Source organism: Rana temporaria, chromosome 5, assembly GCF_905171775.1.
Source record: "Rana temporaria chromosome 5, aRanTem1.1, whole genome shotgun sequence".
Classification (NCBI taxonomy): domain Eukaryota; kingdom Metazoa; phylum Chordata; class Amphibia; order Anura; family Ranidae; genus Rana; species Rana temporaria.
Genome location: NC_053493.1, coordinates 92,444,655 through 92,460,284, shown reverse-complemented (window position 1 = coordinate 92,460,284; position 15,630 = coordinate 92,444,655). Strand labels below are relative to the sequence as shown.

The following is a 15,630-nucleotide window of genomic DNA, read 5'->3' as shown; positions in this document are numbered from 1 at the left end:
TATTCTGAAATTGGAGAGACATCCCCCCCCCCCTATCAGAATACATTGGGGTGGATTTACTAAAAAAAAATAGACTGTGCACTTTGCAGAGTGCAGTTTCACTAGGCAAGAATAGTTGCTCCAGAGCTTAGTAAATTAGGGAGATCTCTAAAAACTTCCATCAGCCAATCATGTGCAAGCAAAAATGTTTTTTTTCTTTTTTTTACCATGCATGTGATTGGGTGGTCTTTGCAAAGTGAATCTTTATCTCATTTACTAAGTTCTGGAGCTACTACACTTTGCAAAGGTTTATTTGCCTTTAGTAAATCAACCTCACTGATCAACGTTGCAGACCTTAGTTTGCAGCGCTGGGAAAAAATCAACAGGGCAGTTGTACATAAGTCGTTCGGTAGATATCTGTACAACCTCAGTGCCCAGTCCCTGCTGAACTGGTCACATTTCCATTCATGTATCTCCTGGTTAACATTCTCCTCCCCCTAGACTGAAAATGCTGCTGTCTGAAGGTGCCTCTGGTGCTCCTTCATACAGAGTGGGGGCACCAAAAATGTAATATACTGCAGCTTACCAATCCTTAGATGTGGTTAGTTTTATTTTTTAGTCTTTTCTCCTGTTTTTATCTGGTGATCTGACCAGTAACACACCTCCTGTGTTAAGCCTAGTGCACAGAATATTGTACAAAAAAATACCGCTTTCAAAGCAATCGTACGATAATCTTTTAGTACGCAGCTTTCGTCCGAAGGGACAAACACGAAAGAATTCTCATGTAATTTTAGTTTATTCAGTACAGTATTAATTTTCAAAATTAAGAATAGGATGCATAAAAAAAAAAAAGGACGCTCATTTGTTCGATAATCTTATTGTCTGTACATTGTGTACACACAATGAGATTATCGGACAAATGATTGTCCGTTATTTTTTTTTTAATGCTAGTGTTCATTTTGAAAACAAATACTGTACTGATTAAACTAAAATCGTACAAGAAATTTTTTCGTGTTTGTCCCTTTGGAGGAAAGCTGTGTACTAACGATTTTTGTACAATACTATGATCGTGTGCACTAGGCTTAACACAGGAGGTGTGTTACTGGTCAGATCACCAGATAAAAACAGGGGGGGGGGGGACTAATGCAACCACCGCATCTAAGGATTGGTAAGCTGCAATATATTACATTTTTGGTTTTGGGTTTAATAATACTTTGGCTTATAAACGTAGAGTGAGGGCCATACAATGAGCTCTGCTTCATGCTGGCCACACACAGGGCAATCCTAAACTATTGAATGGATCCAGGTGACCTACAAGCACAAGTTTATGACTATAGATTTTCTATTGACATTGCAGGGATGGTAGGCTGCCTTGATCTGGTTGACTACTCCTGAGATATAAAGTGGCTGAGATTCTAGAAAATGTTTTCTTGTACGGCCAGCGTAACTGAAATCACAACACAGAGTGGGTGAATTTGATCAGTGTACAATAATATGTATTATAATGTAAATAGTGCCACATCCGAATGATGAATTAACAAACCTAGCACAAAATATAAAAATCCAGCAAACTTTTGAGGCATCGATTAAATATTGTAACACTTTATTACTACATCAATGGTAAGATAAGTTGATTTAAAAAAATATATATGTTTATCAGTGTTCAAAAAAAGGGGGATTTTCAAGGACAAACCTCCTACAACTGCTCCTTGGACTGCATACCTCTCTTATCTTTATGAGCTGAAGTCACACAAACATAAGGATGTGTATTTTCTGCCTCCTACCTGTCCAGGGACCCCTTCCTTGGAGCACACAACACTTAGTTCACAACACACAAACATAAGGGTCTGTACTTTCTGCCTCCTACCTGTACAGGGACCCCTTCCTTGGAGCACATAACACTTAGTTCACAACACACAAACATAGGGATCTTTCATTTAAAAAGAAAAAGTGAGTTATTTTTAGTTTAGTCCAAAAAAAAAGTCTATTAAAACGAGTCCATCATAAGGCTGTAATAAAAGATCCTTATTCTTGTGTTAAATCTTTGTGAACTGAGCCCATAGGCATGCGCATAGAGTGCGCCAGGTGTGCCTGGGCACACCCTGATCAACATTTGTGGCGCAGATTCCCCCAGTTTAGACCCCTATATTTCACCAAAGCCCCCTAACAGGGCTCCTGGAAAATATTGTAACTTTTTTTTTAAAATAAAACTGTAAAAAATAATAATAATAATAAAAAAATACCGACACTGTATACTGCACTGTGGATACTGTCAGTATATTTACACATGCACACACACACGTGTTTGAGCTTTGGGGTGAACACCCTAATGCAAATGGCTATGCACACCTATGACAGAGCCAATTGTATGTAGGGGAATAACACGCCCCCAGCTGACAAATGAGCAAAAGTTAGTTTCCTCTTAAAATGTGAGATAAAATAACTCAGATCTTTTTTCAAACTTTTTTTTTTGCCATTCACAAAACAAAGCTACAAAAATAAAGCAGGGGTTATTTCATTAAAATGTGAGGTATTGTAACCCATGAAACCATTCAGTAGTTAATTTCATGTGATATTCAGTGGGATAGATACAGTAGAGAATGATTAGAACCCCTGTCAGTTTGTATTACTAATAAAGTGGTAAAATGGTTTAAACCATAGAAATGTGCCAATTCACAAAGTCAGTGTGCTCCCTGCAGCATATGTATTAATACAAAAATAGATACCGTATTTATCGGCGTATAACACGCACAGGCGTATAACACGCACCCTAACTTCAAGAGGGAAGTTTCAGGGGAAAAACTTTCCACAGCCCCCTGCGTATAACACGCAGGCACAGTTTACCATCTATTTTCAGGGTAAAAAAGTGAGTGTTATACGCCAATAAATACAGTATATATGACTGTAATATCAGTGAAAGGGAAGCCGCTTTCACAGGACACACATGGTGTATCAAAAGCAATGAAGTTCAATTAAGTAAATACAAAATATCTTTCTAAATGTCAAATATTGAATGAAAATAGTATAAAAAATCCAACACATATATAAATGCAATTCTTCCACCAATAAATAAAAAGGCAACATTGTTATTGAAGAGATTTCCCTTCACTTCTGTCCCATAGACAAAACAGGAAGTGAGAGGAAATCCCTCATGTAAAAGAATCCCTTGGGGGGGGGGGGGCAGAATTACTGTCCCCATTGGAAGATTTCCCCTCTTTTCTGGGGACAACCCAAAATTTGGGATGGTACGTCACTTTCAATGATAATGGTAAACAGGACAAATAGAGAGGGGGTGTCTCCCCAAGAGGGACACAGACAGCAATAAAAACCTGACAGGGGGTCTAAGCCATCTCCACTTTATCCAAAACTAAAAAAAAAATAGTTTTACCTTTAGTTATACTTGAAGTAAATCAGACCCGATGATTCTGTGATCTTCCATATTTAGGTTTATATGCATTACTGAGAAACTGATCCAAAAAAAGAGAGAGACAACAGCATATTGGCTATTAGATTTTTTTCATTTTCTAAATACCTCATGCCTGGACCACGACTTATTTAACCCATGCATCTATCTATTCATTTCCTCTAGTGAATTAACTTTAATGCCGTTTTAGGAGTTATTTACTGAGTGTTTTTGGTTTGTGAGGTAAATAAGATGATAGTGAATTGACATTTTCAGCATCTCATGAGATAATTGGAAAAAATGTGTCACGTGATTCAATGATCTCATGAGATATTGTTTAGTGAATGGAGCCCTGTGTCCGGGAAATTGTCTCTATTTGTCCCTGATCACAAGGAATGACAGCGAGGGGAAATACAAAATAATTGCTGAGTTGCCACCAAAACAGAAATCTTCCACACTTGTTCTGGTGACAACCCTGAGAGGATTTCCCACATATTAAAGATTTCCTCTGACTGCCTGTTGAGTCTCCAGGACAGGAAATGAGGGGGGAGGGGAGGGTGTCCCCCAAATAGGCTACTGATGTGGTCTTTTAAACCTCCCATGTTCAAATGTCTCATCTAAAGATACACTTAGGGGGACGAATAATAAATGCCTTTGGCCAAGATTCACACAACTTTAATAAAGTGGATGTAAACCCAAAAACATTTTTTTGATGTCACAATGTAGAGAATAAGATTTCATATCATCTGCACCCAGTCTTGTCACACAGAGTTAACCCAACTCTGAGCAATCCACTTTCATTGTTCAGTGAAAATTAACAGAATTCCAGATAAAAACCTGTCTAAATAAAAAGTCCTTTCCGTCCCCTTGCTTCGAGTGACATACATTACCTCTCACAATGAACTGTGGATCACCCCCCATATTATGATAAACATCCAGAAAAGTGCATGTGTCCAAGCTAGTGCACGAGATATGTAAAAACCCTGTCACTCGAAGCAAGGGGACTGAAAGGACTTTTTATTTAGACAGGTTTTTATCTGGAAGTCTGTTAATTTTCACTGAACAATACAAGTGGATTGCTCAGAGCTGGATTAACTATGTGTGGCAAGACTGGGCACAGATGGTGGGAAATCTTATTCTCTACATTGTGACATAAAAAAAAAAATGTTGGGTTTACATCCACTTTAACGTTTCCAGTTGAATCCAATTATAAAGAAAGTATAAATCTTGGGTGAAAGTTGTTTAAAAACATTTATAACTAGTCCCCTCAAGCTAACCATACACATACAGACAGTAAAGATGGACTATCCCACTAAAGGGCAGTAAAGATTGACAATTCTTGTAAATGAGATAAAGATGGACAATCCCTCGAAATGAAGGACAGTAAAGATGGACAATCCCTCTAAATGAAGGACAGTAAAGATGACAACCCCTCTAAATGAAGGACAGTAAAGATGGACAATCCCGCTAAATGATGACCAGCAAAGACTGGGAATTCCTCTAAATCAAGGACAGTAAAGATGGACAATCCCTCTAAATGAGGGGCAACAAGGATGGACAACACCTCTAAATGAAGACCAGTAAAGATGCACAATGCCTCTAAATGATGAACAGCAAGGACTGGGAATTTCTCTAAATCAAGGACAATAAAGGTGGGCACGCCCTCTAAATGAAGGACAGTAAAGATGGACATTCCCTCTAAATGAAGGACAGTAAAGATGGACAATCCCTCTAAATGAAGGACAGTAAAGATGGACATTCCCTCTAAATGATGGACAGTAAAGATGGACAATCCCTCTAAATGAAGGACAGTAAAGATGGACAACCCCTCTAAATGATGAACAGCAAACACTGGGAATTCCTCTAAATCAAGGACAGTAGAGATGAACGACCCCTCTAAATCAAGGACAGTAAAGATGGACAATCCTAAGTAATGAATAGTAAGATGAACAACTTATTTAAGGGAGGGACAGTAAAGATGGACAATCCCTCTAAATTAGGGACAGTAAAGATGGAAAAACCATCTAAATATTGGACAGTAAAGATGGACAATCCCTCTAAATATTGGATAGTAAAGATGGACAATCCCTCTAAATATTGGATAGTAAAGATGGACAATCCCTCTAAATATTGGATAGTAAAGATGGGCAATCCCTCTAAATATTGGATAGTAAAGATGGGCAATCCCTCTAAATATTGGATAGTAAAGATGGACAATCCCTCTAAATATTGGATAGTAAAGATGGGCAATCCCTCTAAATATTGGATGGTAAAGATGGGCAATCCCTCTAAATATTGGATGGTAAAGATGGGCAATCCCTCTAAATATTGGATAGTAAAGATGGACAATCCCTCTAAATATTGGATAGTAAAGATGGACAATCCCTCTAAATATTGGATGGTAAAGATGGACAATCCCTCTAAATAATAGATAGTAAAGATGGGCAATCCCTTTAAATGAGGGACAGTAAAGATGGGAACACCTTATAAATGCTGGACAGCCAGGATCTTTGATGTCGATGGACATAAAGCAGTTGGGTTATTTACTGAAACTGGAGAGTGCAAAAACGAATGCAGCTGTGCATGGTAGCCAATCAGCTTCTAACATCAGCTTGTTCAATTAAACTTTGACAATTAAACCTGGAAGCTGATTGGTTACTATGCACAGCTGCACCAGATTTTGCACTCTCCATCTTCAGTAAATTAACCCCAAAGTGTTCATTCTCGGTTCCTTTTTTGCTGATCTTAGGACACGTTCACACTGAGGCGGTGGGGGGCGGTAGCCGCTAGTTTTAGTGGCACTTTGCCGCTGCTAGCGATGCGCTTTTAACCCCCCCCCCTCACTTTCAATGGCCAGGGTAGTTTTATAAGCGGTGTATACAGCGCATCCGCACCGCCCCAAAGATGCGGCTTGCAGGACTTTTTTTTCTCGTCCTGCCAGCACACCGCTCCACTGTGAGAGCACTCTGGCTTTCACACTGGAGTGACAGGAGAGGCGCTTTACAGGCGCTATTTTTAGTGCTAAAACGCCTGTCTCAGTGTGAAAGTGACTTTAGAGAATAAGGGCAGAAAAAGCCAGAACTCCCTGTGCAGAAAACACCCAATCGCGTGCAGGGAAAAATAACAAGCAGGATTCTTGCTGGTATATGATTGGATGATTGAAGTGGTCAGAACTCACTCTCATTGGAGTTGATTTACAAAAACTGGAGTGCAAAATCCAATGCAGCTCTGAAGAAACCAATCAGCTTCCAGGTTTGAGCCTAGATTCACACCGACATCGGGAATAAAATTGTGCAACTTGAGGTGAACTCGCACGATTTCATACCCGCATGTCAGTACCCACTTGGGGGCGATTTCAGAGACATCTGTACGGGTTGCTGCTCATGTGTCTATGGGAATTGGTGAGGCGCTGCACTGATTCGGACAGTGCCATTGCCCCCAATTAGTCAATCGCTCCAATGTGAACAGGGCTTATTGGCAAAGCTTAATTGAAGAAGCTGAAGATAGAAGCCGATTGGCTGCCAGATTCTGCACTCTCCAGTTTTAGTACATGGGCTCCTTTGTCTCCTTCCTGAGGGATTTGTGGCTTCTCAGTGAATGAGGGGGATTTCTGGTGACTGCAATCACGTTGTGTTTTATTTCCCTTGCAGGTGATTGGGTGTTGCTTGTAGAGTGCCCATGCTGTACTCCTTTAGTGCTGACCCAGGCTCTCCCTGAGGTGAGTGCTTTGTGTGCCCCTGCTCCTCCACCTCACCCTCCGGTCGGTCGCCACGTGTTCCTGTTTATGTGTAGTGGAGGGAGGAGGAGGAGGGGGAGGGGGGCTGTGACCACACACTGCTCGGGAATTCCGTGTCCCCGGGACGGCCACACACACCCCCGCATAGCACGGCGCACATTGTCCTGGCAACACTCATGTTACACAACTGTGAACGTATAGAGCCCCCGCCCCCTATTAACCCTCCCCAGCCCGCCGCTTCCTCCCGAACAATGAGGGCACGGCGGAGTAGTATGCAGAGGGGGAGGGGAGGCTGACTTGGCGCCAGAGGCGCAGGAATAAGGAGCGCGGCGAAGCCAATGAATGAGAAGAGCGGAGGAAACAAACCCGTCAGCCAGAGCTGGGGACCTGAACGAGGCTGAGGGGAGGGGCTAGCGGGACAGGCGTCAGCCAATCAACGGCCACCAAAAGAGACGCTTTACACACACTGGCACTCAATGCCGCACTATACTATGATCGCCTACTACGGGCAGCCAGTCCATGCGCCAGCCGCTCCTTCCCCGCAACCTGCTGACTCGGCTCATCCCGGAAAGATGCGGAGCGCCCATAGCAGGCGCCCTCTCCCCTCCTCCTCCCTTTCCTCCGCCGCTGCTGCTGCTGCATGCTCCGCACACACCCCTCTCTCATGGAGAACAGCCACCATGCTGGGCTCCTCCGACACCACCCGAGAGGACCGCTCCTGTGTATACAGCGGGGGAGGGGACACCGAGTATATAAATATATATGTGTGTGTGTGTCTAAATATACATTACTAGGCGATGTACACGTCACGATCGCTTATATACCCCATTACATGTACACGTGCTGGGGTCATCCATTACAGGGCTCCTCCATCATACTACTACACTCCCTCATCACATGGACACATCCCACCATCTACCCCCTTATTATTACTACAAGTACAAGCCCCGGCTCTACATTACATATCATACTATGACATGTACACAGCCTCCATTTATCACATATACGCTACTCACACAATCATCATCTATTCAATGATTACATGTGTACACATACATGCTCTCTTCTTCTATCAGATGATCTATGCTATTATTGATGAGATTCCCTATTTATTACTTGCACACTAAATCATCTATTTCTTTATTAGACATACACACCAGGCTCTGTGTATTAGATGTACACACGAGGCTCTGTGTATTAGATGTACACACCAGGCTCTTAGTATTAGATGTACACACCAGGCTCTGTGCATTAGATGTACATACCAGGCTCTGTGTATTACATGTACACACCAGGCTCTGTGTATTACATGTACACACCAGGCTCTGTGCATTAGATGTACACACCGGGCTCTGTGCATTAGATGTACACACCGGGCTCTGTGCATTAGATGTACACACCAGGCTCTGTGCATTAGATGTACACACCAAGCTCTTAGTATTAGATGTACACACCATGCTCTTAGTATTAAATGTGCACACCAGGCTCTGTGTATTAGATGTACACACCAGGCTCTGTGTATTAGATGTACACACCAGGCTCTGTGTATTAGATGTACACACCAGGCTGTGTATTAGATGTACACACCAGGCTCTGTGTATTAGATGTACACACCAGGCTCTGTGTATTAGATGTACACACCAGGCTCTGTGTATTAGATGTACACACCAGGCTCTGTGTATTAGATGTACACACCAGGCTCTGTGTATTAGATGTACACACCAGGCTCAGAATTTCTTTATTAGATAAATACCACGTGTCCTGTGCATGTATTTATTAGCTGTATACAGCATGTGCTCTGGATTTATTAGATGTACACATCTAATAAATGCACAGAACATGCTACATACATCTAATAAACACATGTATGCATCTGCACAAGAATATGGTGTGCATAGGTAATAAACAAAATACATAGAGCATTTTGTATACATCTAATACATGAACATACAGAGCATGGGGTGTACATCTAATACATATATGCATAGTGTGTACATCTAATACATGTACACATCACAATGTGTATATCTTATAAACAAATGCTTATTGTATACAGCTAATAAATGAACACAGAGAATGGGGTATACATCTAATACATGAACGCACAGAGCATGGGGTGTATATCTAACAAATAACAAAGGATGCTGTAAGCATCTAATAAATAAGAACATGATGTATACATCATGTTCTACGAATTAGAAGCACCCATCAAGCTGTAATACCTTATTAAATGTACACATGTTCTATGTATTTATTAGATGTATATGCCATGCTCTATGTATTTATTTATTAGATGTACACACCATGCTCTATGTATTTATTTATTTAATGTACACACAATGCTCTGTATTTATTTATTAGATGCACACACCATGCTCTATGTATTTATTTATTAGATGTACACACCATGCTCTATGTATTTATTTATCAGATGTACACACCATGCTCTATGGATTTGTTTATTAGATGTGTACAACATGCTCTATGTATTTATTTATTAGATGTACACACCATGCTCTATGTATTTATTTATTAGATGCACACACCATGCTCTATGTATTTGTTTATTAGATGTGTACAACATGCTATATGCATTTTTTAGATGCACACGCTATGCATTTATCAGATGTACACACCATGCTCTATGGATTTGTTTATTATATGTGTACAACATGCTCTGTGTATTTATTTATTAGATGCACACACCATGCAATATGCATTTATCAGATGTACACACCATGCTCTATGTATTTATTAGATGTGTACAACATGCTATATGTATTTATTTATCAGATGTACACACCATGCTATATGAAATGTATTTATTTATTAGATGTACACATCATGCTCTCTGCATCAATTTATTTATTAGATGCACACACTATACTTCATGGATTTATGTGATGTTTACAGCATACTTTATACATTTATCAGATGTACACTCTATGCAGTTATGTATCACATGTACAAACCATGCTCTATAGATGCCTTTATAATATGTATGCAACTTGTTCTAAGCTTTCAGTAGATATACATGTGTTAGATTAGCTAGATTTCTACATGTGTTAGATTAGCTATATTTCTATGAATGTGCTGTAGGAAATAATAAAACGTGTCCTATTCTGCTGTCACTAAACCACACCTTCCTCTCCCTCCATACATACATAAAGTGTCATCATTATTGTTTACTCCCCAGCTTTTCAAATGATTTATGAATATAAAACACTGACCCTGAAATCAACAAACTCATTTCTTTGTTTATTTGTATTTCCAATTGTATACAATCCACAGCCATGTCATTTTATGCAAACTTTGAAAATAATAATAATAAAAAAAAAAGATTAACAACAACAGAATACGAAGATATTTCAGCTCCTCTTGTAGAATTGTGTTAATCACGTTAAGTGCTTTGCAGCTAACTAAACGTAGTAAGGCCTGTGGGCTCGCCATGACGCTACGCCAGATCTCTACCATACAGATTTCTACAAAACTTCCAATTCAATGGTTACAAAATATTAAAGTGCATTGAAAGGAAGTTGGAAGGATTATACAGAATCAATAAAAAAAATGTAGCTAAAAACACAAAGGCTCTGTGTAGGCAGAAAAGGTCTGTAGGAAAAACAAACACACACACACACTATACTACATGTATGTATTATGGATCACACAAACATAACAATAAATAATAAAACATATATAATAATAATAATAATAATAAAATGAATCACAAATTCTGATTACACACCCCCTGAATGTATTAAATACACACACACACACACACACACACACACGTATGTATTATGGATATCTAATCACACAAACATAACAATAAATAATAAAACATATATAATAAAATAAATCACAAATTCTGATTATACACCTCCTGAATGTATTAAATACACACACACTATACTACCTGTATGGATGTCTAAATCACACAAACATAACAATAAATAATAAAACATATATAATAAAATAAATCACAAATTCTGATTACACACCTCTTGAATGTAATAAATAAATACACACACACTATACTACATGTGTGTATTATGGATATCTAATCACACAAACATAACAATAAATAATAAAACATATAATAATAAAATAAAATCACAAATTCTGATTACACACCTCCTATTAAATACACACGTGCAGTATCAGTTTTTTTCCCCTCTAATTAAGAAAAAATATTTGTTTTTACCAAAATGTGTGATTTTTCAACAGCCCTAAGATGTAATGTGAACCCCCCAATTGGCTCCTAGCAGAAATCACACAGCATGTTGTTGACTTCAGCAAAAAAAAAAAAAAACTGGAATGGATACTTACAGATTTTTTAGATCGACCTGAGCCTAGAGAAACTAGAATAAAAAATCTGCAACAAGTGAACACAATGACAGCAGAGGCTTTCTCCCGGGTGGTGGAAAGAAAGGCTTTTTAATCGGAGGAGATTCTTTGCACCTCCACTCAACATTTTTTGTTTTTACTAGAGGCTGACTCTTCCCATCCCTCCTCCCCTCCCCCCACAGAGCCACCATTGTTATTTCTTACAAATGCAGGAAAATTATGAATGGCTGTGTGAGCGAGAAGGGGGGATGGGGGGCGCAGGATCCATCGATGGCTCTGTGCGGAGGTCGGGCGTACGATCTGGTGCTGGGATCTCCAGGGAAAGGAGGGGGGGATGCTGCATTTCAGAAGAAAAAATAAATAAGGAAGGCAGCATAATAATAAACAAAAAATAAATAAATAAAGCCCATGCGTGCGATGGCAAGTGTTGGCATGCCCATGCACCCCCATTGTATTTTGCTGCAGTGCATGTCGGCCGATGCAGCCTGGTGTATGATCATCCTACTACACCCCTCCCCCCCTCATTCACTCTTGAAAGCGATCTACCTATTCAAAGTCCTCAAGCCATATTGGCAAACAGCAAAAGGAACTGCACGACCTCCCCCTCCTCCCTTTTTTCCGCACACCCCAGGGGGAGGAGGGAGAGAGGAAGGAGGAGACGCTGGCCATGGTCTCCCCCCTTTCCTTCTTCTATTTTACATCCTATTAAAAAAAAAAATCATTGGCATGGCATTAAACTTCCTTCCAGGTGGGTCTATGGCTTGCCTATAGAGAGTGGGGCGGTGTTCCTGTAGTCTCCATCCATAGAGGAATCTACTACCCCCAGCCAAACTTGTGCTGCTCCCCTCCCCCTAGATCTCTCTTCTCCCCCCTCCTCCTCTTGCGATCTAATTGAGAAGCCGGGATTCCTCACGTGAGGAGTTGATTTGTAGTTTGAACACGTGGCTCATTCAAAAAGCCGGAATATTAAAGTGTTTGTCGTCTCCCCTCCTCCGCTCTCCTGTGCGCGCTGCTCCTCTCTCTCGGCTTTTATTTAGAGGCGGCGCCTGCATTCACGTAGACTGACATTTTCACAGTCTGCCTGCCAAAAGCAGTTTTTTTTTTTTTTTTAGGGGGGGTGTCAGACAAAAAGTAGTTTTTTTTTTTTTTTTTTTTTGCCTTTCCTCCTCCTTTTTTTTTCTTGCTCAGCCCGCCATTCTAGTCAAAAAGCTGCTTTTCCTTTTTTATTTTTTTCGGCACATCCGGCTCGCAGCGCCCCGATCCCCGCCGCCGCCACCACCGCTTCTCCGCCTCCTTCTCCTCCGCTGCCACCAGCACCGCCGCCGCTCCTCTTCTCACTCCTCGCAGCTCCGCGGCCGCCTCTTCTTTCTTCCTTCCTCCGCGATCCGGGAGGGCGGCTTGTAGTCCCGGGAAGGGGGGACACCGATCGCGTCCCCCACTTTTTTTTTTTTTTTATTGTTTTTTTTTATTTTTGATTTTTTTAAAAATGAACAAGCTGTACATCGGAAACCTCAGCGAGAACGTCAGCCCACCGGATCTGGAGGGTCTCTTTAAGGAGTCGAAGATCCCGTTCACCGGGCAGTTTCTGGTCAAGACTGGATACGCGTTTGTGGACTGCCCCGATGAGAATTGGGCGATGAAGGCCATCGATGCCCTATCAGGTAGGGGATCTATGGGGGGGATCGGGGTTGCCTTAACTTTACTGGGGGAACATTTAAAAGGATCGGTGCCATGACTTTGCCCAAGCGTTCCCACCCATCAGACTGCGGTGGGTGGCGGCCCGTTACTAGATCGCTGGGTCGTGTCACAAGTTCGGATGGAGTGACAACGTGTGTGTACTCTGCCAGCCCTGCCCTGGACAGACCGCGATCGTGGGTGTGCGCTGCCACCTCCTGTACCAGCCCCATCGCGATCGTGTGTGTGTGCGCTCTACCACCTCCTGTACCCCCTGTGCCAGCCCCATCGCGATCGTGTGTGCTCTACCACCTCCTGTACCCCTGTGCCAGCCCCATCGCGATCGTGTGTATGCGCTCTACCACCCCCTGTGCCAGCCCCATCGCGATCGTGTGTGCGCTTTACCACCCCCTGTACCCCCTGTGCCAGCCCCATCGCGATCGTGTGTGTGCGCTCTACCACCTCCTGTACCCCCTGTGCCAGCCCCATCGCGATCGTGTGTGCTCTACCACATCCTGTACCCCCGTGCCAGCCCTGCCCTGGGCACATCGTGATCGCGCTGCCACCCCTTGTGCCAACCCCATCGGGATCGTGTGTGTGTGCTCCTGCAACCCCTGCCCTGGGCAGATCAGGATAGTGCGTGTGTACTCTGCACCCCCTGCCCTGGGCACATAGGGATCGTGTATGTGCTGTGCCAGCCCCATCGGTATCGCCCCTAAAGTGTCAGGCAGGTGACTATACAACCCCCACCTCTTCCATTCCTCCTCCATCACCACCACACACCCCCCAACCTCCTTCCCTGGGAACACCCCATGCGATAGATCAGTACCCTGCCCAGTGGTCACATGTGTGCTGTCAGTGCAAGGTGGATCTTTAGGTGACCGATTCCCAAACGTGTGTGTGCAGGGGTGGAGGTCACCCAGGTGACCCCATTCACCTCCCCCTCCTATAGGGGGCACCCATCGCTTCATTTTTTCTAACACCCCTCCACCCCAACCTATGCTGTCGAAGATTTGCAAGAAAGCAGCTTAAAGCAGCATTCCCCTTCTCCCTGCGATCACACCCCCTTCCTCCATTTCTGCTCTTTAATTATTCATTATTGCCTTGCGGAGCTCACACAAGCTGCCGCTTCTTTTAAAACCCCAGCCGATCGCTGCTTTCCCATCTCATCCACACTCATTTACATACACTGCATGCTTTATTTTATGTGTTTATTTTTTTCTGAATCTTGATTGATACATTGTACAGGGTGTAGGGGGAGGCTGGAGAGCTGCACCTTTCTCTGCTCCATTCAAACGTGTTGCATCTTCCTGTGAGTGGGGAAGGGGGGAGGGGAGGTGGTAAGTAGGCCTTTGCAGGTCACCCATTGATACCTTTTCGCCATAACCTTTTTATTTATTTTTTGTCTTGTGCAGGCAAAGTGGAGCTGCATGGCAAAGTTATAGAAGTCGAGCATTCAGTCCCCAAAAGGCAGAGGTAATTATTATTTTTTTATTTATTTTAAAATGAGTTGGGCGTGTTTACATTTTTTTTTTTTTTGCAAAAATTTTAAGTTGTTTTTAGAAATCTGCTAAAGGAAAATGTGGGTGTCTTTAGCAAAAATGAACAGTTTGTCTATTAAAATGTAAGTTGATGCTGTGGTGTGTGTGTGTGTGTGTTTTTTATTTTCTAATTATTATTATTATTATTATTTATTTATTTTTTTGTTTGTTTTTCTGTTGCTGCATGATGGTTTTATTATTCATTCTTTGATCTAGTTTTGTTTGTTTTTATTTTTAAGAGGGGTGTGGAAGTGAGATTTGCCATTTGGTTCAGTTTGTGCAATGAGATGTTGCAGGATTTATTACAAAGTGTTGTAGTAGTAGTAGTAGTGTGCTGTACTGAGTGTTGTGGTTTTATGGCCCTGACACGTGATCTCAATCTTTTATACATGAGGCTTGATTCACAACATCAGGCTGAGGATCTTTAACAAAAACAATAGTGACTTATTTTTAGTCCAGTGAGTATTAAAATTAGTCACCTGGTTAAAAATAAAGATCTTTATTATTGTGTAAGTCTTTATGAATTTAAGCCTAAAGGGGTTTTCAAGGATGTTTGCAACATGTTAATTTTTTTTAATTTAATTTCCACTCCTGTGTTGTTTTGGGTGTGTTGTGTGTTTTTATTTGTTTCCATCTTATCTTTTCTCTTTTTATTGTGGCCCAGGCATTTAAATACAAATGAGTGGTTTACTTTAAATGCAAATGTGTGCGTTTTGCACTTCAAAAGTTGCAGCCCAGGAGCAGATACATGGGATTATTTTGCACCCCCCTCCTTCTATGCATGCTGTTTGCCTGTGGTCTCTTTGCATGATCATGGGCCTCACACAGAACCTGCTGCCATTTTTTTTTTTTTTTTTTTTGAGGCCCAATTGGGGACCCTTCTATTGTAACTCCAGTGAATGTATTTTTTTTTCTTTTTTACAACGCCCTCGACTAGAGCACATGGAGGA

At 41.7% G+C, this 15,630-nt stretch overlaps 1 protein-coding gene and 1 long non-coding RNA gene across 2 annotated transcripts in view; one reads left to right on the top strand and one right to left on the bottom strand.

Moving 5' to 3' along the window:
* LOC120940179 overlaps positions 1 to 12,331 on the bottom strand; it is a 78,356-nt gene extending 66,025 nt beyond the window's left edge. The window contains exon 1 of the long non-coding RNA XR_005749399.1: positions 11,448 to 12,331. This is a non-coding gene — a long non-coding RNA (uncharacterized LOC120940179). The remainder of the gene's footprint in view (positions 1 to 11,447) is intronic.
* A 320-nt stretch (positions 12,332 to 12,651) lies between these two features.
* Positions 12,652 to 15,630, top strand: part of IGF2BP3 (insulin like growth factor 2 mRNA binding protein 3) — a 112,711-nt gene continuing 109,732 nt past the window's right edge. Inside the window, exons 1-2 of the mRNA XM_040352865.1 lie at positions 12,652 to 13,126; positions 14,555 to 14,615. Coding sequence (XP_040208799.1) covers positions 12,952 to 13,126; positions 14,555 to 14,615 — 236 coding nt within the window. The 5' untranslated portion in view covers positions 12,652 to 12,951. The remainder of the gene's footprint in view (positions 13,127 to 14,554; positions 14,616 to 15,630) is intronic.